Source organism: Hypomesus transpacificus, chromosome 6, assembly GCF_021917145.1.
Source record: "Hypomesus transpacificus isolate Combined female chromosome 6, fHypTra1, whole genome shotgun sequence".
NCBI classification, from domain to species: Eukaryota; Metazoa; Chordata; class Actinopteri; order Osmeriformes; family Osmeridae; genus Hypomesus; species Hypomesus transpacificus.
In genome coordinates this window covers 8,141,278-8,163,031 of record NC_061065.1, presented here as the reverse complement: position 1 = coordinate 8,163,031, position 21,754 = coordinate 8,141,278, and the positions used below count along the sequence as shown (strand labels likewise).

Here is a 21,754-nt window from a genome sequence, read left to right as displayed (position 1 = left end):
CTTGATGTAAACAAATAAATATTTAAAGCACCAGTAAAAAAAATTATGCTGCTTTGATGGCAGTTATACACCAATACAAACATGTCTCAAATTCAAGATCTCTCGATGGGTAATGAATATGTGCAGCAAGATTCATTTCACAGTTAGTAACAAAAACACAAAAAACTAGGGAAAGGCACAATGGCACATGTGCAGCAAGATTCATTTCACAGTTAGTAGCAAAAAACACAAAAAACAAGGGAAATGCACAATGGCATACATGTGCCAGTGGAACCACAATATCAGACAAGGTGCCAAAAATAGGTCGTTTTAAAAATGATTATGTAAATCAATCCAAATCAAATCCCAAGAGATTTATTGTACATTGTATGAAACAAAAACTCAAGAAAGTCAACCCTGAAGAAAAAACAAATGTAATTCCCTGATTTCTAGTTAAGAGACAGTTTTATAAAAAAAATACTGTAGTGCAAATATACCTTAGTCATTTTTCTATTGCTGTACAATTTAAATCACCAATTGGAACATGTAAAAGTTTAACAAAGTGATGCACCAAGTGAATTCAACCATCAAAAGTGTACCATTAGTTAATCAAACAGGCGTGTATCAAAACCTATTCTGAGCAGTAAATCCCAAAGCAAAAGAAATCAAGTTAATTATAAGCCCTTTCCCTCTTACCACGGAGCAATTTACTTCAAATATTCTACAGGTAAACAGCTAATAATTATTTAGATATATTTCAAGAGAAGAGCACAACATCAAGGAGCATGTAAACAATTTGACTAAAAACAATAACAGAAGCTTAAAGGGTTCCAAACACAAAGCTGTAAGGGGATTCAGAAACAAAAGAAGAGGAAAAAGAACAGCCTCAAAACAAAGAACACTATACACCCCTACCCCTCTCCATCCCCCTCTCCACCCCCTCATCAGTGACTTTGAACTGCCTTTTGCCTGGAGGGCATCGGGGAGCATGAATGGGAACATTGAGGAGGTCTCCTTTCACACACGTGCAAATGTCCGGTAGCTGAGAATGAGCAGAGAGGAGGGGGTGGGGGGGAGAACAACATGCTTGGGATGTACCTAGTTGCAATTTAAATTTCAATGTACCAAGTTTCACCTAAGTGAACAGTCCGTATCTACATGTAGATTTCTAAACAGCCCAGTGTATCAGCTGGAATCATCTAGTGTGGGAATGTTTGGTTGGAAGAAAGTAGGATTCAGAAGTCAACATTAAAATTAAAAGGGCACCATTTGTTTTGGTAGAGCTCATATACTCAAACATGTACCAGAGGTAGACCATGGTGAAGAGCCCTCTTCCACATGTAAAAGGTGGAACGTGGAGTCAGGGGGAAGTAGGACCTGAACTCTTTGAAGGTGGGGAAGGACTTCTCCTCGAAGCGTTGCTGCAAAAACAGCTTAGCCTTGGCCTTGAAGTTAGCCAAAGCCACAACATCCATGACAAACATCTGCTTATCAGTGTCAACCTTGCTGGGCAAGGTGTACCTGGGGACTGGTGGATCAAACTGGGTCATGATGGAGCCTGTCAGACCCTTAGGGCTCTCCTCAAAGGAGAACACACTTTGATCCATCCTGCTCTCCCTCACAGCGTTCTCCGTCATCTCATTTCCTGTTTCTGTGCTGTGCACTTCCTGCGCCTCGGGTGTGTTCATCTCAGGGTTGATTTCCAGGTTCTTGGTTCTCTCTGACCTGCCGCGCCAAAGCCAATAGAAGCTGGGTGATAGGGAGGGGTAGTTGAGTTTAAACTTTGACAGCGACCATTTTAATTTCTGGACACGGAGCTTGGCAGTATTTCTGAACTTCTTCTTTAAGAGATAGTTTACTTTGAAACCTTTGTGGCTGCGTCTCCAAATCTTCCCTCCGGAGATGGCAGCATGATTCTCTGTCGTGGTCAGACCATTTTTGGGACTTTGGCTCTTGTCGGGATCTGAGCTTTCTTCGCTGCTCCCAGCTTTGTAGCCACGGTTGAACAGCATGGCCTCTCTTCGCCAGTTGTAATAGGTGGATCGAGATATCCCAGGGAAATTTCTTTTGAAAAGTCTGAAGGGGAAGGAGGTGTTCATGGCAATGCAATTCTGCAGACACCTTTTGGCCTCCTGCATGTGGGCCAGAGTCTGGGCCCTCTCCCCCTCCAGCTTGTCGGAGTTGAGGCCAAACAGGCCGGCCACGCTATCATGCTGATCTGGCTTCTCGTGCTTCCCTTCTGGAGAAGACCAGGTCTCCTGCTCGGTGCTCTCCCCAGGACTCACCTCCCCAGCAGAGGAACCAGAAAAGCTTCCACCAGACAGCAGCAGTTCATGCTTCCAGGCAGAGAACATTGACCTGGAGATCTCCGGGAAGAACTCCTTGAACTTGAGGAAAGGGATGAGGTTACCCTGCAGATAGCTGGCTTGAAGGACCTGCTTTGCCTCGTATCTGACCGCCGATTTCTTGCGGTGTTCCTGGGTCTGCCGCTTCCAGCGGTAGAATGTGCTCTTGGGGATGTTGTAGTTGTCCTTCAGGCTGGAGTAGGACAGCTTGACATCCTGGTTCGACAGCTCCAGGGTCTTCAGGGGACGGACCCTCTGTTTGGTGTTGGGACTACCTATGCGGAGGTCGCTCGCCTTTACCAACGCCACAAAATGGTGGGGCTTGAACACAGACCCATACTGTAGCTCACCTGACCACATGATGTGGATAGTGACTGGGTCCAGGTTCTTGGGCCACGTTCTGGGGCGAATGAGGCGGTTGAAGTACGGTCGAATCTTGAAGTTGAACATGGGATAGACCGAGTAGATGTTGCACCGCAGGACGGAGGAGAGGGCGTACACGTGCCACATGTTGGCAAAGGAGCCTGGGAAACAGGAGGCTTTGATGTCCGCATCAAAGATGGCCTCCAAGACAGTCATGGGAAGGTTGAGCATCTCTTCTGACTCCTCTGCACAGAGGCTGAAGCGAGCTGCTTGGATCATCACCTTGGAGTCTATCATCCCACACAGGTAGTACCTCTTCCAGAGCAACATCTCCACCACAGTCCTAACCTGCAGGGACGGGAGACATCCATCTTTAGGCAAGTACACGGTCACAAATACAAGCATGTGAACGACAAACAAAACGCCAACCTCATTAGCAAATCGGTACAAACAGAGACAGCAGTATTAAAACCCATTCTCTGCACTTGCTCACTCACCTGCAGTTCCATGCTAATACTGGTGCTTCCTACCAGCATCATGCTAGCAGCATCAAACAGCAGGTTGCCTTCACCTTTACAGACCAGGGGCAGTAGGCCCCCGGGGGCATCTGCTGGGTACAGGCTGTGGGCCAGCCTGTCGATGCCAGTCCAGTCAGGAAACTCATGGCATGGGGTGTTGGGAAGGGAGAGGGATGCCAGGACCCGATCCACTTCCAAGGCCACAGTGGTGAGGGCATCTAGGCCCGGGCTCTCTGTTGCCTCTTGTAGCTCTCCCAGGACTGACAGCACCACCTCACTCCTTTGGACCATACCTAGTGGGGAGTTACGTTTTTATTAGGCTACAAAGTATTTATTTATTTATTTAACAAAAAGTAGAGTATGCGTGAGGAGTGAAATAGAAAAAGCAAGGCTTTAGAAGACTGCGTTTACAAATACAAAACAGTGCAAATATCAAGTTTTTTGTTTTTATTCACGTTTTGCTAGAAACTACGCTATATTGAAAATTAGACACCAGGCGAAGCTATGTTTTAGTTTGTTTCATTGAATATCAAGCTACACTAGCGTAAAGAGGAGCACTGCTTTCGTTTGTGAAAGAGAAATAGCAGTTCTGAAGCACAACCGACTGGTAATCTAACATTGTTTGTATAGTCTCTTTTGGCAACCCTGATCTCAAGTGATCGTTTATAATAGAGGACAGCTCTTTAATAGCAAACGTTGAAAACTAGGCCTAGGTTGTACATCCAGAAAGTAGGCTTCCATCTGTGTTTTGAAAGCAAGGCAATCGTATTTAAGCTTTCGTGAATATATTTCAAAGTTGCATTGTATATCGTCACCAGTTTACAAATAATCTGTCCTCCTTTTCTCTGTGCACGTCTTTCTTCGTCGAATTGTTGATATCGTAATTCATTTAAATGTTCCTTACCTGAAGTTGGTATAAACATGGTTCCAGGGCGTAACGTAAGTTGTTTCGGAATGGACGACATGTATATTATAAACTTCTGAATTGTTTCACTGAATTAGTCCATCGTGTGCTCGTGTAGAAGCCAGTTACTATGTGAGTCGCTCCGCAATGCTAACGTCTTGAGCTCCGTACATGACTGTTTGGAGATGTAGGAGTGATAAGCAGTATCACCCTTCGGGAAATCTTCCAGTAACACCTCCCTGTTGCCTCTCACGTAGGGCCAGGGTCAATTTCAATGTGAAGTGTGAACAAAAGCCACGGTGTCAGGGCCATCATCAGAGGAACAGTATCGGTGTTTAGCAGGTTACCTGAAACAGAGTCTACAATGTATTGTGTTTTCCAAAGAACGTAGATTGTCAGTAGTTAATATTTTCGAAACATTTAGTTATTAAAGATGGCAACAATATTTCTTTATCCTCAATAGAGATTTCCAATTTCAGAATCAAAATGAGCAAGTTTGCACAAACAAACAAGGAATTCAAGCCCTCTTTCAAATGTCTTTGAAATGTGGGCTTTGAACATTTATCCCACTAACTCGTTTGTTTTCATGAATATTTTTGTTCACAACTCATACACACAATAATGGTAGGCCTACTACCAAATGCACTACAATAATCTTTCCAGAAAAATAGTGGTAGTGATTAAGTATCAGTAGATCATTATTACTTTCATTCTGTACACAAAATAGTAGTACCAGAGCATTTTGTGGATTGCAGAGGGGAGATGTGCAGACGGCTGTGGAAGTGATCTTTAGATAAGGAGGGAAGAGGCAGCAGGGTGGCAGGTCAGCCTGGTTCTCCAGAGTATCACTTTTAACACCTCTGCTCTCGGCCTTTTGCACTCTGGTAATCGGGCCTTCTGTTCTACACAGTGTTCCACACAACGGCCCTGCTCACCCAGATAGACCTAGATACCATTACTTAACCAGACTCTCTCAACTTTCCCACTCTTTCACTCAGCACTGTCTCTTTTTCCTTTCTTTCTTACTGTCTTTCTTTCTTTCTTTCTTACTGTCTTGCTCGCTCTCTCTTTCTCTCCCTTTCTCTCTCACACGCACACACACACGCTTGTCTCCCCTGTGCTCTCCAGGGCATTGGTAGACAAGCTGGTGCCTGATTCCTTCAGGGTTCACAGGTTGGAGCCTTCAGCCGAGTGAGAGGATGCAGTCATTTGAAACTCCATCTCTCACTCCCACTGCATGGGCAAGCATGTCAATATACTTGTTGATTTAATACACTTGGTGTATTTATGTGGCACCCACTGGAGTCCTGGCTACAGTGCATCTTAGAATGTCTATCTCAGTCTCTTCTCATTCTCTAGTCAACTAGATATTCAGACCCCTCTCCTCCCCCTAAACACACACACCTAAATTCAGTGATTTGAGTCAGTCACACACCTTAAGTGTGTAGATTAGCTGTACTGTGCTATACTGTGAACACAAGGGCAGGCAGGTCAGGGGTGTTGAAAATGCTAATAGGACAACACTGGAGCCGGCTCCAGTAGTCTCTCTCATGCTGTGTGTGTGTGTGTGCGCGTGAGTGTGTGTGTGAGAGAGTGTGAGTGTGTGTGTTTCTGTGTGTGTGTGTGGGGGGGAGTAGAAGCTCAAGATCTTTGAAGAAAGGATCAGGTACTGTCCCTCGTTCCAGCAGTGTCTTTTGTTGTTGGTCGTGGCATTGTTGCTCAGGATTAGAGCTCTGACAGCAATGAACTCAGCAGTTGACACCATTGTCTGCATTCCTGAGTGATTTTGCTGATAATAGATATATATATATAGATGTACATGCATTGACATTTTTTGGAAGAAGAAACTTTGATCATGCACATAATGGGATGTGACACACACACACACAGTTGTATCTAGACGATATGGGGCCAAGTCCACTTTGCCACAATCGTTTTTGTAATTTAGTCTTACAGTTATTTGTTTGAGGACATTCAGATTGACAATTACTTGGGTGTACATATTGACTGTAATCTGTCATGGAATGTTCCTGCAAATTCTGTAGGATTGAAGTGTGACTCCTTGCAAAGACTCATGGTCTTAAGGGTTTGATGTTATTTTAATACGCTGTGATAGAGACTGTATTACGGTATGGAATCTTAGTTTGGTTGGGAAACCAACTACTTGTTTAAGTGTCACGCTGGTACCTGTACCTCACTCCATATTAATACATAAATACCAAAATACACTATAGACAAGCAGCACATATGCAAGTAATCCTTTTTGACACAGACACATTTTTAAACCTTTCAAAACCTTTTTAGCTAAACTTGTTTTCAAAAAAAATAATTAAACCTTTCAAAAAAGAATTACCAGCTTGTCCGCCAAATAGCATTTCACTTAGCTGAGAATATAATCGTAACTTCTGCAATTATTAACTTTTAACTACCACAATATCGCTGTAGAATAATTGATTTTACCCAGCCAATCTTTTACTATAAACAATCGTTTATGCTCCCTACTGGACAAATAAAGTAAAACATAAAACAAACTGAGTTAGTTGAGTTTGCCATCTTTATTTTCTTAACAGTTTGTTACAAAAATAGCATGAGATCTTTTTTTAACTGTTCAAAACCAATATGTTCAGGACACCACAACTAATAGAGAAAAATATGTCTATATATTTACACATTCCACCCACTTTAAAACATTCCCTTCGATATCACAAATGTTGGGTAACATTCTTTACATATTGCATATAACCTCCAAGTCACAATAGGGTCCACATGATTTGCTAAACTAACAATCCCTTTCATCTTTGTTGTGGACATTGACTGACAGAATATGAGATGAAAACATAAATAAAAAGTCAAACATAAAAATTATATAAACAGGACAAACATTAACGATTATCCCTTGCAAATACAACTCGCACAAAACTAATTGTTTGTGATAGATTACCTCAATTCAACACACAGTCAAGGGTCATGTGCACCATAACTCAGTAGCAAATGCTTCCCCTTGGAACATCCAGTCAAATACATATTAGAGTAGCAGCCATGTTTGTTTTCCCTCAGAGTAGCCAGACACAGTTATGGGGAGAGTGAAAGTACAATTGTTTTACATTCAACAAGATAGATCAGTGTTTTACAGTGCACCTCTCCTCTTCCCATCCACACACAGACGAATGATTTGCTAAACCAGCTATTGTTGACGTTATTTAAGTAGCTGCTTATTGACTCCAGTGTGGGGAATTCCTCCAGCTTACAGTTAATTTAAGTGCTGTGGAGCACTTGTGCCACTATGTATTGTTGACATGCTGCCAGTAGTTCTATAGTTCTCGATAACCTCGTACTGAAACTATACAAGCTTCTTTCCAGTGGAAAAAGCATAGGTCATGGACAACCAGGGCTACTAGTGAAGTGACCCTTGGGGTGTTCTCTGAAAGGAGAACCAATGGGTTATCTGTTCATGAAACAATTATGGACAAACAAATAGCATACAATGACTACACATGCATGTTTTTTTTGTGTGTGCATTTTCTGTATTTACAATGCCCATTAGCCAGGCCAATCTTTTAAAACGATATTAAATAGCTTACACCAAAAAACAGATTTAAAACAGAGACCAACATGACTAGATATAACAAAAGTATCACCCTGAATACAAAGCACACTAATCTGACATTATAACTGTTATTCGCAGAAAACTTCACATTCTGCTTTTCATTTTCCATCAAGGTTGCCTTTCTTCTTGCTGCAGTAGATCCTAATCCACAATAAATTGTGACCTGAATAAGTGCTTTCGTTTTAACCCTTTCAGTGCTTAAGAGGCGAAATGATTATCAATAAGGTTAGTTGCCACAAGAATAGCACAGAGCTGCACAGAGATACTCTTTCCTACAGGTCATAATACCGCCCACATCTCAATCAAAACAGCAACAAAGTTTGCACTTTACCACAAACATGACCGTGCCATGAAAATACCTAAACGTGACCTCAGTTTTATTTGGTTTGGTATCAAAGCTAGCAGCATGTGATTTAGCATGGACAAGCTTTGGGTTAAACCTCTGTCCTACACTTACAGTTTCACTCTTTTAGCTCAAGAAGATAACAGTGCTTTGCTTCTTTTTGCCAGTTAAACTGTTTACAACATAAGGCTGGAAAAGTGTTTCTTTGAAACACCACATGAAATTAACTGCCAAAATAAAAATATGTACATCTGCAGTGTCACACTGCATAATTATATATGTGTATATGTACATTAACAATGGTATATACTGTAGTACATACACAGAAAACTTGGGAATCAAAAGATTACGATTCCTCCCCTCACCACAACCAATCATGAGGCTCAGTAACATGTCTAGACCAATGCTTTCCAACTATTTTCTAGCTTTCAACTATTGATCTGAATATTTTAGTAACTACTTCCGTGACCAATCACGTGACCACAAATCCAAACCAACAGAGGGGTTCAGATCTTTTTTTTTGGAAACCACCAGCCTGGAGTAGAACGAGGAGAGGAAGACAGCATCACAGGGTCACAGCGTGCGTTCCGGGGGTCACAGGCTGGAGGCCTGAGCCTGCTGCTGTAGCTGTGTGTGGTGGGGGGCGGCCGGCGCCGCCTCACAGTCCTTAGGCCCCTCCTCCACCCCGCGGGCGTACATGAGCACCAGTGTTACCGTGGCGAAGGTGGCCGCGTTGACAGGGAAGGCCCTGAGAAGCGTGGAAGTGAGCCCTCGCGTGAACACCCCCAAACCCTCCTTCTTCACGCTCTGCCGCACGCAGTCAGCGATGCCGCTGTACTGGTACACCCCACCCACACCGTCGGCCTGGAGACGGGACTTGATCACGTCCACCGGATAGGTGGAGAGCCAGGAAGCGATGCCGGACATGCCGCCTGCGAACAGCAGTTTGGGGATCATGTAGGGGTCGTTCTGCTCAAAGCCCAGGGAGCGGGTCAGGACGTCGTATGCCAGGAAGTAAACACCAAAGCCTGGTGTCTCGCGGAGCAGGGTGGTCACCATGCCGCGGTTCACCCCCAGCAGGCCCTCGCGTTTGTAGATGCGGACCAAGCAGTCCAGGGAGTTCTTATAAAGCTTCCTCTTGGACTTCTTCTCTCCTGTGCCCTGCATCTGCATGCGAGTCTTGGCCAGCTCCATGGGGCAGCAGATCACACACTGGATGGTCCCCGCCGCTGCCCCGGCCATGAACTGGTTCATGGGCGTGTCGTTGCCCAGCTGGCGCATGGCGTTGCCCTGCACACCAAACACGATGGCGTTGATGAAGGTCAGGCCCATCATGGGGGAGCCGATGCCTTTGTAGAGACCAAACATCTGGTGTGGAGGGGGGGGGAGGAGGTGTTGATGACAAAAAATAATAATGATTACGCAATTTAAAACAATTAGGCAAGCCACCAGTAAAACAACATTTTGCAAGTTATTCACTGATGTAAATAAGCAAGATGCACGCTATCCTTCCCTATTTGGATGACAGGACACATGATAAAGATGTTACTCACTGATTCCTGCCGTATGATGGACTGAAAACAATGAATGGTCCCGCGATACAGGGGCTTGTCCACATTCTGGACCTGGAGCCTGACCTGCAAGACAGGATACAGTCAGAAGTAGAACCAGGAAGTCCAATCAGGTTCAGATCAGAGCCCACAAGACATCCTCACTATGTCGTTCTGATAAACATAACATGTGAAAAAGAGTGAAGGGAAAACACTGAACGATAACATTCCACACTGATAGGCTAATACATGTGCTGTGAATGAAGTGTGAAAAAATTACTAATCTGATACAATGAACAAACTGTCAACTGATACATGGAAGAGTTTACAGTTGGTTAGAGGCTGGGGAGGGTTCCTACATATTGTACTGCTTTGTGATTCAACAAAAACAAGAACCAAAAGACACAGAGACAAGGGATGGACCTGAACTTTACTTACTACTGTTTATGGCTGGGAAGAGGTAGTTTATCCCTTATCTACAAACACAGTAAGACTTATTCTGTAAAATGAAGAAAGTCCTTGTTACAGGTAACAAGGCAATCTCCTTAGTTATTATCTAAGCAGGATATAAACCAGGTATTATCCAATTAGCTGTTGATGACATGCATAATACAGTCAAGTTTGCAGCTTAATTTATATTCTGAGAAAAAGCAGTCAAACTTAAAAAAAGAAAATATGTGGGGGAAACAATGTTTACCTTCACAGTGTCAAAAGGATGTCCAACCAAGACTCCAGCAGCACCTAGGGGATGCAACAACAACAAAAAGAGAGGGAAAGAGATACAATTACAAAACTTATCAAGCACACTGCAATGAAGTGACAATCTTGTGTCAGAGCAGCAGTGTTTTAGCAACAAAATGTTGTTTACAAGTCATGTGTCATTAAATGTCCCTCCACAAGCAAGCAGAGGCCATCCGGTCTAAACATACATACTGTGACTAATCTGAGAATGATATTAAAGGCCCACGTGTAGCGTCAGCTCGTAACTAGACTCTCTTGCGGGTATCTGTAATCTAGAAATGTCTACCTCCTCCGGCCTCCCTCAGAGAAACTAAGAGGTCCTCACCTCTCAGTTTCTCTGAATGTTATGTAACTCAGGTTCATGGAGTGCCTGTGTTCTGATGCCAGTTTAGTCTCTGGCTAATCAGTCTTGCCATGTAACTTGATACAAGGTGCTGGCTGTGCCTGGTGAAACTCAATTCCCGGGGTCTGACTGGGTCTACTCCACAGCCATAAATAGACCTTCACACGGCCTAGCAGTGTACCAACCTGGTTAACAGTTGGCACCAAAACATTCCATAAAGGAATGTCATTGTCAAAAGGTGCTTTGGAACCCATGTATGCACGGACGTTGGCTGACTACAAGCTGTCTGCCTGCCCAGCTGAAACGCGGCAGGATAATCCTGTCTAAGAACCTGTATGTCACAACAGACTGTCCCAAACCAGCCAATTAGGAGAGGATTCCTGGTGTAAGCCAGACACTTCAGCGGGTCATGATCTGCTGTAACTTCAAAACATTACCTCCATGTTTAGAACAGGATAGCCCACACTGAGACTGTACTATCAACTTGTTGCGACACAAAACACCGGAGTTCAATTAAGTTATTGTAAGAGTAGAATTAGACTGTAGGCCTAGATGTTATGTCCCATGGTATTGGAAACCAGGGCATCAGATATCCAACCATTTCAAGTAACATTAATATATGTAAGCCTATGCAAACGTAAACAACAGCTTACTTGTTGTATATACTTGGTTGTCATCTGATTAAGGTCTGGCTTCCCCCTTGTGTCCACTCACTTGCTGAGGGTGGGCAACCACAATGTTTTACATACAGTACACGACTGGCAGAAGTGAAAGAGCGTATGTGTGTGTGTGATTTATAGTCACCTACTAACCGAGAGCTATCTTGGGACCACCTCTGACTAAAGAACATGCATGCCTTTCATTCTTAACGGTGTGTCCAGAGGACATGGGGGGGGGGGGGTCCGCAGGTGCTGACTGAAATGGCTGGAATCAACTGACACTGTGTGTATGTTGTGCTATTAGGAAGCAATTAAAGTTTGTATTCTAGGAGCCAAGTAATTGCGTATTCGATCACCAATCTTTCAATGATCATTTACAAATAAGACCATAGTCTATTATGCAATACTAAACATCTCAATTCAAGATGATCTCGTCTAAATGTCAAAACTTCCAACCGTATCCAAATTCACACATCACTTTGGGCAGTTATTAGTGCCCTTTCCTTTAAACCTGCCGAGTGATTGGGGGGTCCAGATGCTCCATCTACCAGCGCTAATTTCCTGGCCGGAGATGAGCGAGGCGGACAAGCTAGCTAACTGTCGCACTAGGAAGTTGATAGTTACAGTTGTGTAGCAACTAGTTAGCCAGCGAAAACTAATATGAAATGAACATGGTAGGGGCAATTGTGACTTACCTCCAATGCAGCCAGCAAGAAAGTCCATCCTCACTCTTCAACCAACGAAAATTATCTGCCAATGAGTTCGGACAGGATAACACAACCGGAGTTGTATGGCTAGCTAGCTTCACCTACTGTATCTCCTCTAGATGTCACGTAAACTGCTTCCTCACTGTGTCGTCTCACGCAATCGACTCAGCTAGCTAACTAGCTACACTGACAGCACTGACAGTGTCTTTTCTCCAAATCGTTTATTTTCTCAGTGTGACTGCACTGATGGTAGGTATCTCATTTTTGTTTAAGTATGCTTATTCGGCCTGAATTAACCCTCATTCGTCTTTAGTGGTCACGTTGATAAATTCCGTCACAACCGCGCAGACAGAGCCCTTCTCTATTTCTATTCCCGGTAATTTGACAGACTGCACGGAGGCGTGTAGTATACGTGGTTCGCCGACAACAACGAATCCAATCAAATCACAGTTTTAAAGCCGACGCCCAGAGCCACGTTGTTGACGCCTATTTTCCGACCTTACCCCCATAACTTATTGGTTGAGAAGGGACAAAATATTTTTGACGTTGCTTTCCCAGTTGCATCAGCTTCAGCCTATCATGTGCAATGATGGGCCAAGCCTTTTTTGTCCAGTGTGGTTTAATTAACTGAAAGCAGATTTTGGAGCAAAGATTAATGTTAAAATCCACCTGATCTTTGCCTGATTTGCTAAAAAAAATATGTTTCATTGCATAAAGTTAAGCTACATATTTTTCAGATAATCACCATTCACTTTGGTGTAGGTTGCTGCATTAAAATCGACATTGACAGTTTCATGGTCGGAAAAAGATATGGACGTAGGACCAACCACCATCATCCAATCAATAGGTGCGTTCGACTTCAAGCAGCGCCGGCATCGCCTACAGCCGCCTGTAGCCCGGCTGACCTGAAGCAGCCAATGGCATTCTCAGCTTCAAGGCAGCCAACTGTCGGCGCAGCCGGTGCTGCATGAAGTCGAACACACCCAATCATCGAAGTCAAATCGAAATACTTCGGCAGCATTCGGCTATACTGTTTTGTAACGTCGAAACCATGCTCCTCACACATGAAGGGCAAGCAGGCAGCTAACTGAAGCACAAGTTTTGCCTTGCTTTAGATACAGCACTTCTGACTATTATACCACTACAAGACTACGAATATGCGCGCTAAGGATATTTTGTCACAATATTTGCCCTGTTAACGCTACCGAAGTCTTTTTCGGAGCAGGGATGCATATTGCTGATTTCGTAGCTGGATCTATTGGAGGTACTTATTGGCAGATATAGTGCCTGATATCTGTTTTTATTTCTAAAAGCACGTCAGCGAAGGATCTTAGTTATCTATGTCCAGTAGTTCAGAAAAAGCCCTAGAGCTATAAAGGCTTACTCAAAAAATAGCTCGGTAGGGAACATCGGTCTGCCGTTGATCAAACCTGAGCTTATGTATCTGTCACACGCACAAAACCGTGTTCAACTAGACCGAAAACCTTTTGGGCAACGGGTGCAGCTCGAGTTGTTTATAACGGCCAATAGTGTCGCATTTAGTTCGCCATCCAGTAGTAACAAGACGTACAAAGCTATTTGAGATACGTTGCAACTCTATATATGTATTCTCATTATAAATGCAGGTGGGTTTGGAGTTGCTGTTGGATACCCCCTGGACACTGTAAAGGTATGAGTATTAGTAGAGATGTGTAGAGTATTTCTGTTCCATTTCTGATGATGATAATCACAATGATGGGTAATAAAAACATTTCAAGGTCAGAATCCAAACTCAGAAACAATTCACTGGGATATGGCAGTGCATCATAGCAACAGGAACAAAGGAAGGGGTGAGTAACATGTCTCCGTCACCTTGTTCTCCTTGTTCACCTTGTCCTCTCAGTGGCCTTCCTGACCTGGGTCTGTGTCTTCTCCCTGCTCTGTCTGTACACTCCAGGTGCACGGTTTCTACAAGGGAATGTCCCTGCCTGTTACCACGGTTTCTATGACTTCTTCTGTGGTGTTTGGCACGTACAGGAACTGTCTCCAATGTCTGAGCCAGCTGCGAGGAGGTCTCGGGACCCACAACACCAAACTTGACATCTTCCTCTCTGGTCTGGCTGGGGGTGTGGCTCAAGTAAATTGATACATTCTTTTGATTGGACGGCATTGGTACAAGGCACAAAGGATTGGTGTGAATCAGCACCATTTCGTACTTTATTGTTTTGAATAACGTTTTGATGTTCTATCATTACCATAATTCTGTTGCTCGACCCTCTGACTTAGTTGACTGGTTTTAAAACTATGCACTTCTGAGTCCTTTGTACTTTCTACATATACCAGTTGTATGGCGCTTAGGATAAAAGCTACTCAAGTAAATCAATACAATTTAATGTCAAGTTTTACAGTTTTACTCCTATTCTTGTGCTGTTCATGGCCCTACATCATTTGGACCCTCAGGTCACAGTGATGTCCCCAGGTGACATAGTGAAGGTGCGTCTGCAATGCCAGACTGAGTCCATGCGTGCTGGAGCCAACCTGCCCAAACCCAAGTACCGTGGTCCAGTTCACTGCCTTCTGACCATCGCTAGAGAGGAGGGGGTTCTGGGACTCTACAGGGGAGCTCTTCCCCTCATCTTCAGAGATGGACCTTCCTTCGCCACCTACTTCCTGACCTACAGCATTCTGTGTGATTATCTAACCCCTCCAGGAAAGAATGGACCTGGTCAGTGATGCTCCAACACTATGAATATGCCCCTTACTCCCCTACACTCTCTCTCTCTCTCTCTCTCTCTCTCTCTCTCTCTCTCTCTCTCTCTCTCTCTCTCTCTCTCTCTCTCTCTCTCTCTAATTGTTAAAAGTGTGATCAGTCTTAAATCACAATCATATAAGATATAATTATTATTTACTCTCATGATGGCATTGTGAAATTCAGACTTGAGTCGATTTTATAAAAAAAATGTTTGTTGTGAAAAAAGTAAAAAGCCTGCTAAGACCAACTGTCTTCTAACTCTGCTATCCTCTGGTGCTCAGAGTGGACTGGTGTGATGCTGGCTGGGGGCCTAGCCGGCATGACTGGCTGGACTGTGGGTACACCCATGGACGTGATCAAGGCCCGTCTACAGATGGACGGCTCAAGGGAGACCAAGAGATACAAGGGCTTCTTCCACTGCATCGTTGAGACGGCCCGTGTGGAGGGCAGAGGGGTGTTCTTTAGGAGCCTGGGGATCAACTGTCTGCGAGCTTTCCCTGTCAACATGGTGGTGTTCGCTACATACGAGCTCCTGGTCGGCGTCCTGAGGACCCCACCTGATGCCGTGGAACCCAACCGCCTGGATTTTTAATGAAGGGAATTACAGCTCTCTATCTATCTCTATCTATCTCTATCTATCTCTCTCTCTATCCCTCTGCTTATTGTGTTCGCTGATAGCTTTTAGCATGTGCTGCATTATCCTACAGTGTGATGACCCTGTGAAGCCTCAGGAAAAAAACGAGTCATACTTTTCCCCCTCTGGTGGCTACCTCTGCCTCCCCCACCTGTCGTGTCGCCATGGGAAAGAGAGAGTGAGAGAGAGAGAACGAGAGAGTAGCCTCAAAGTTCCGCTGCTGAGGGGGAACAACGACTGTGTCCGTTATCAGGCACATATTTTACTTGAATTAGTATTTTATTTGTTCACATTTTATGATAGTGCTGCAAAGCGCACAATTCTAAAAGGAAAACATCAGAAACACTGTAGAGTAGCACTGTGGTGAGTTAAACATACAGGAACGATACACAGATAATGTGCAGATACAAAGATGAGCTATATTAGGGTGCCATTTGTTTGATTTTGAAATAGGAGGAGTGACATCTTCTCTGTTGGGGTGGTTCTTGTATTTGTGCCTGATCTAACACTGGATTCATCTCAGGGTACCTCTGATGTAATGTATTCTGCTAATTGTGGACAGTGTTACAACCTTATGGTGGGCTGTACTCTCAAGGGCTGAGGGATAGTTACTAAGATACAATACTTCTGTCTGTATTGCTAACATGAGTACACATGACTGGTGAGACTCGAGGTTTAAATCAAGTGCTGGGTGTTTTTCGCACACTGAAAGTCCGTACGTTTTCCGACCTTAGAAACAAGCTTAGCCATTTTTGTGTAGGTGTAGATGGCCGGGAGCGTAACATTTCATACCACTAAGTTGGTATAAGTCGGCAACTGTTCTCTTTCTGAGGCTTTGGCCGAAGGCTGCTGTTTGCTTTGTGAGCCATCAGGGGGCGCTGTAGACCTCCATGGAAGAAGAAGACGCACAACCACAACGCTGTTCAAAGTACTTTACATTTACATTAAAGACTTTGAGAATCAATGTAAAAGCAACGTGAGGCAATATCAAACACATTTAAATGCAATTCAAAGAGTTAAACATTTAAATAAAGCTAAAGTAGAACATGTTCAGGAGAGAATAAGTCACAGTGCCGTGTAAGATAATAAACAACCTGACTGGGAGACTGGGAGCGTGTTCCAGATATGCGGTCCGTAAAAACGGAAAGTTGTCTCCATCTTTAGTGTGGACTCTGGAGACAGAAAGCCTATGTGTTTCAGACGTTCTTACAGGCCAGGATGGCTCATAACGTAATAGGAGATCAGAAGTGAATGTGGCACTAAACCTCACTAATTGAAATGAAAATAAATGGACAGATAAGAAGCCAGTGTAAAAACCTCAGAACTGCAGTGATGTTTGGAAGACCATAAAAGTAGCAGTGTTCTGAATTGGCTGCATCTGTCTCATCTGGATTAAATCAACATTTATTTGTATAGCCTTTTTTACAAGCAATGTCAAAGAGGGCTTCACATACGCCCATAGAACTGCACCTAAACCAACCTAAACCCTCAAGGAAGACTAGAAAAAACTCACATCTGGAGGATTTTGGTTTTTGGAAAGATGCTACAGTTTATCTTCCTAACATGTGTAATGTGTTTTTGCAAATTGGCTGTATATTGCTGAAACGCTGAAAAAGTACTTTTGTTGTTGTAAAATGAAATTAAATAAACAAGTTATTGGATGTCTCCAATGCACTCCAATATAATGTAATACTATTTTCTTTTTAATTAAATAAATACAGTATATATAATACAGGTGCAAATATGCTAATTATCATATGAATGCAGGGCATTGATTTGGATACATTGATCAAGCATATATCTGCAGCAGACCTATAGGGCCACCTACTGGATAATGAATGCCAGTGCATCCTTGAGAAAGTGTAGCCAAACGACATCAAACACGATTACTTACAACCAGTATGAAAAAGGATCACGGTTTAAAACTGCTCGACTGGTGAATGTGGACCACTTGTACATTTGCACGTGCACACACACACATATCGAGTTCTTTGAATTTAAAGAGCCAGTTGTGGAATAATGGTAACGGTTTACCATCAAGCCTATCATGAGATGCTGCTGAGTTGTTAATAATATAATAATGGGAAAGAGATGGATACACAAATGGAATGAACAGATAAATAGGGTTTAGACTAGATCCATGGGAGTCCTCGACTATTACTATACATTCACTTAAAGGGTCCATTTGGAATTTTAATGTTTTTGGCATGACCAGATGCTAGTCATCAAAAACATTCCCGCTCAATTGGGGCAAGAGTTCTCTTGGAAACTGGGCTTTTTCACAAAGAAATACCCTCTGAAGTTCTAGGAATCACCGACCCTGTACGCTGTAACAAGAAAAAACCCTGAATGTTTCCTTTGTTCAGTGTTCATAATTAAACCCTGCATGTCTTTCCCTTATGCAACAAAAACACCAGCAATTACGTAACCTTCTAAAAAGCCATATACTACACTGGGACTGGGAAGTGTGAAAATGGGATGGACGATTTATCGTTTCAAATATATAGCGAATTCGATTTGGAATATAGTTAGTGATCGTTTCATGAAATACAAAAATGTTTCTACAACTGAGAAGAAGAGCCTATCAAACAGTCCAGTTTGATCCTGTCATTGAATAAGTCACACTAGAACTTGCTTGGTGCAGATACTATTACTATCTACAGCTACCTATAACAGCTATAGCTTGAGAATGGTTGAAGATTCTTCTCATCAGCCAGCCAATCACCAAAGCTGTTGTCAGACAAAAATGATTATACTGAGCTTCACAGTAAATGGGTTCCGAAGCTGAGGCATGCCAAAACAAATCTGAACTGACTTTTCCATCATTTCTAATCAACATTTATAACAAATAAGCACAAACAGCACCATTTTGTAAACAGAGAAAAAAAAGGCACTCTGGGAACGACTGCTTCCAAGCATGTCTTCTGTGTTATATGATTACATCGAACACCCTCTCCAGTTCTTAAAAACAAAATGCCATCTGGAGGGTTTGCGGGAAAGAGACAGTCTCAATCACATCCACTCTGGAAAAGCTCCATTTTGTTGCCAGCATCTCTCCTCAGTAACTGCCACTTAGGTCCCCATTCATCCCGTGCTGTTTGGGCTGTTTGGCTATTTTGGGAGCTCTGCGCTTCCCTGTTGGTGACGTGTGCTGCTGGGTAAATCTACAGCCCCGTTGGCCCCGTCCCTTTACCTCAGATGACACTGAGCGGACGGCGTTCAGGAGAGAAGACTAGAGGAGGGATGGAGGGCGTGTGAGGAGGACGAGAGGAGGTCCTCCTTCAGATGGCACTGCAGATGACAATGAGATGGGCAGATGGAGGCATGGAGAGGGATGGAGAGGAGGGTATTCGGGAGGTGAGGTGGAGGGGGGGAGCAGAGGAGAATATGCTACTTGTGATGGTGTCGAGACCTAGTAGATGGAGAGACGAGAGAAAGGGGGGATGACAGAAAGATGGACAGTGCGCTTGGGGAGAGAAGGACAAGAAGAGAGGACACTCCTCCAAAGATGCCCTTTTTACCTGAACATATTGAACATATCAGGACAGGAGCTGAGGTAAGAATAATAAGAATAATAAGAAAGATATGTTAGGGAAAAGGACAACCGAGGGCCAAGGTACTTGATGAGAAGGACCCACTGCTCAATTATTCTGCAGGGGATGAGATGCAGTCTTTGGTCTGTGGTAGTTTGTACCGTACTTCAGATTGTTCTGCATGAAAGGAACACTAACTCTGAACAGATGCTGTGCAGTGAGTGCAAAGCCAAGAAAAAGACAAGAAACAACCTTAGAGAGCGGAACCCAATTCCACGGGAGGCAAACCAAAATCAGAGAGGTAGATCTGTTTCTCTGACAGGAAGTTAAGGGCCTTGCATTGCAAGAAATTCAATCATGGGTTTTTTATGCATCTGAAAATGCAGATTATGAAAGGCCTGGTATGCTGTTCATTCCACAAAACAGTTGACTTCAGACCAGAATCTGATATGATCTCATACAATGACGATGGCAAGCATTGTAACATCCTTCACACAGAGCACCGAAGCTCCAACCCCCATCTTGACATCCTCAGAGCAAATATTTTAATCACTTTTCCAGGAGATATGAGTACATTGATAATATTAATAGTGCTCCCCTGCCTCCTGGCCTGAGTGTCTTGGTGGGAGGCACATGCCTTCTCTGAACAGCTGCAGCTACTCCAGGCCTGTGCGCCTCTTGGTAACTGCACTGTGACAGGGCCCACAGGGTGTGTGTGTGGGGGGTGTTGGACGAGGGGAATAAAAGGAAGGAAAGGAAGAGAGACTGCAAAGGGAAAAGAGGAGGAATGAGCATGCTGAGAAGAGGGAGATAAAGAGAGAGAGAGAAAAAGATAGATTTTTGCATAAGAGACGATAATGAGAGCGGAGAGAACTGAGAAAGCAGCTAGCATGGAATGAGAAGTGAAATGACAGACAGAGAGGGAGAGAGAGAGAGAAAAAGGGAGGGAGAGAGGGTTGGAGAGAAGGGAGACAGGGGGAGAGGGGGGTTGAGAGAGAGTGAGAGAGAGAGAGAAGGTGGGGGGGAGAGGGAGGGAGATGGGGCCATTGCGCAGTGCTGGGACCATGCCTTTGCAGTCTTGATGTTGGTATCTGTGATCGCCCACTCCCTTTGACAGGCCAGTGCGATGGTGAAGGGTTCAGTCCAGGTCGCCGTCACACAGAGAGTGAGCTCCTCGCCCCAGGAGGCCAGGACAGCTCAAGGATGTCATGTATCAGACAAGCACACCGATACCTAGAGGCTTCCCACCAGTACATCGAACACTCCCTTCAGTCCTTACAAACACAAGCTTGCTTTTGTGATACAAAGACGTCATGGAAAAAGGATACAGTTTCCCTTAAACTTCTAGCCCTTTCACACCAAGAACCAGATATTTTAGCGTGTGTATTTACAAGCTGAGCAGTGTTGAGCAGTAAATCACCTCTCGACCCAGGTCTACACAGTGAATACAGGCTTCAGGCGTTCACGGGTAAAATCTCACACCGTTTTTTCTCACCCCCTCACCCTTGTTATTGGTGTGAAAGGGGTATGAGGGTTACTGAAAAAGTTAACTTCTTTGAAGTGTTCAGTGTGAAATCCAAAGGCTCATTGACCCAATGGTAATTCGCTCTGTTTTTGTTTGTCACAAAGTTGTTTTCCCGCCAATCCATCTGCTGATTATTTTAATTAGAAAATATATCAATTTCTGTGAAAATGTGCAGAGGGCTTGTAATACAGACATTGGCCACTGGGTGGAAGCTTAATTCAAATGTTATGGTTTGACACTGGTCAATTTGTTACTACCATCTCATGTGTTTTTGACAATTTTACATGTTACATTTTAATAATTTAGCAGACTGTTTTATCCAAAGCGACAAACAAATTGCACGTGCAGAAAGTACAGTAGAAGCTCAAGGATCAGAAGTACATATTCAAACAGTATTTCGGGGGTCTGGGTCAAGGGAAAGTCGATAGGCCTTTTGATTAATCACACCACAAAATAATCTCAGCTCCCAGGCAAGGTGAACCATATGATTTAACTGTTGTGCTAAAATAACATTGAAGAACAAAAGTGCGTAGTCGCCAATATAGCAGCAAGATCAAGAATACATGAGTGAGTGCAGTGTCTTGCCAGTAGCCTGGTCCTAACCAGACTCTCATACATTTAATTTGTACAGAGGGTCTGGGATCGTTTAATTGACAAGCAATAACTTCCTTGAAGGCGCGTAGTCTGTTGAAGTTTAAAACTATTGTATCTGCCCAGAGCCAGTTGGATCTGCCATGACCTATCGCTAGCGTTCGCCTTAGCCAACTCCTTCAACACTGTAACGGAGCTAGCTGCCGTAGCTGGAAAATCTAACTTTTCCTGAACCCCTGGGGAGGGGGGCCACAACATCATGGCCACCAACAAAATTCAGCAAGGATTGTTCTTGCTCCGGCTTTAACTTATGGATATTCGGCAGCGTTGCCACAACCGCAGAATAGCTTCGCTCGCATCTTTTCCCGCCGCCATTACTGAACTACAACTCAAACTTGTGCACGACATCAACGTCATCGTTCTCAGCCACTCCCTCTGTTCGCTGATTGGACCTACAAAAAAATTGGTTCTGAAAACCGACTAATACACTGAAATCCCAGACCTAGTAAAGAAGTATAATATAAAATGAGCGGAAGTACGTTGGACGGCAGAGCCAGGCTATCTTGCCAGACGATGTAGCAGAAAACAAGATTTCAAATACATCACACAGAGAAGTTAGTCGAGGCTTGAAGAGAAGCGTCGCAACTTTTTACCTTCCTTAGCGACCCCAAAAAATTGTAT

General features: G+C 43.8%; 3 protein-coding genes across 5 annotated transcripts; 1 reads left to right on the top strand and 2 right to left on the bottom strand.

Annotated features, from left to right (window-relative positions):
* Window positions 1-1,197: 1,197 nt before the first annotated feature.
* vrtn (vertebrae development associated) lies at window positions 1,198-4,152 on the bottom strand. The gene is made up of 3 exons (XM_047022085.1): window positions 4,110-4,152; window positions 3,185-3,498; window positions 1,198-3,035 (listed from the first exon to the last, which is right to left on the bottom strand). Exons 1-3 carry the CDS (start codon window positions 4,126-4,128, stop codon window positions 1,272-1,274), a joined length of 2,097 nt encoding a protein of 698 aa, XP_046878041.1. The 5' UTR covers window positions 4,129-4,152; the 3' UTR covers window positions 1,198-1,271.
* Window positions 4,153-6,653: 2,501 nt separating this feature from the next.
* Window positions 6,654-12,471, bottom strand: slc25a29 (solute carrier family 25 member 29). 3 transcript variants are annotated; one of them, XM_047022113.1, is made up of 5 exons: window positions 12,048-12,471; window positions 10,307-10,350; window positions 10,048-10,108; window positions 9,613-9,696; window positions 6,654-9,427 (listed from the first exon to the last, which is right to left on the bottom strand). In XM_047022113.1, the coding sequence occupies exon 5, from the start codon at window positions 9,425-9,427 to the stop codon at window positions 8,654-8,656; it is 774 nt and encodes a 257-aa protein (XP_046878069.1). In that variant the 5' UTR covers window positions 9,613-9,696; window positions 10,048-10,108; window positions 10,307-10,350; window positions 12,048-12,471; the 3' UTR covers window positions 6,654-8,653. The 3 variants fall into 3 exon arrangements, with proteins under 3 accessions (XP_046878069.1, XP_046878070.1, XP_046878068.1); XM_047022114.1 differs by having other exon boundaries at window positions 10,048-10,085; XM_047022112.1 differs by lacking the exon at window positions 10,048-10,108.
* Window positions 12,472-13,056: 585 nt separating this feature from the next.
* slc25a47a (solute carrier family 25 member 47a) lies at window positions 13,057-17,114 on the top strand. Its single transcript, XM_047021588.1, has 6 exons — window positions 13,057-13,323; window positions 13,685-13,728; window positions 13,817-13,888; window positions 13,996-14,175; window positions 14,499-14,763; window positions 15,072-17,114. The coding sequence occupies exons 1-6, from the start codon at window positions 13,287-13,289 to the stop codon at window positions 15,380-15,382; spliced, it is 909 nt and encodes a 302-aa protein (XP_046877544.1). The 5' UTR covers window positions 13,057-13,286; the 3' UTR covers window positions 15,383-17,114.
* Window positions 17,115-21,754: the final 4,640 nt, after the last annotated feature.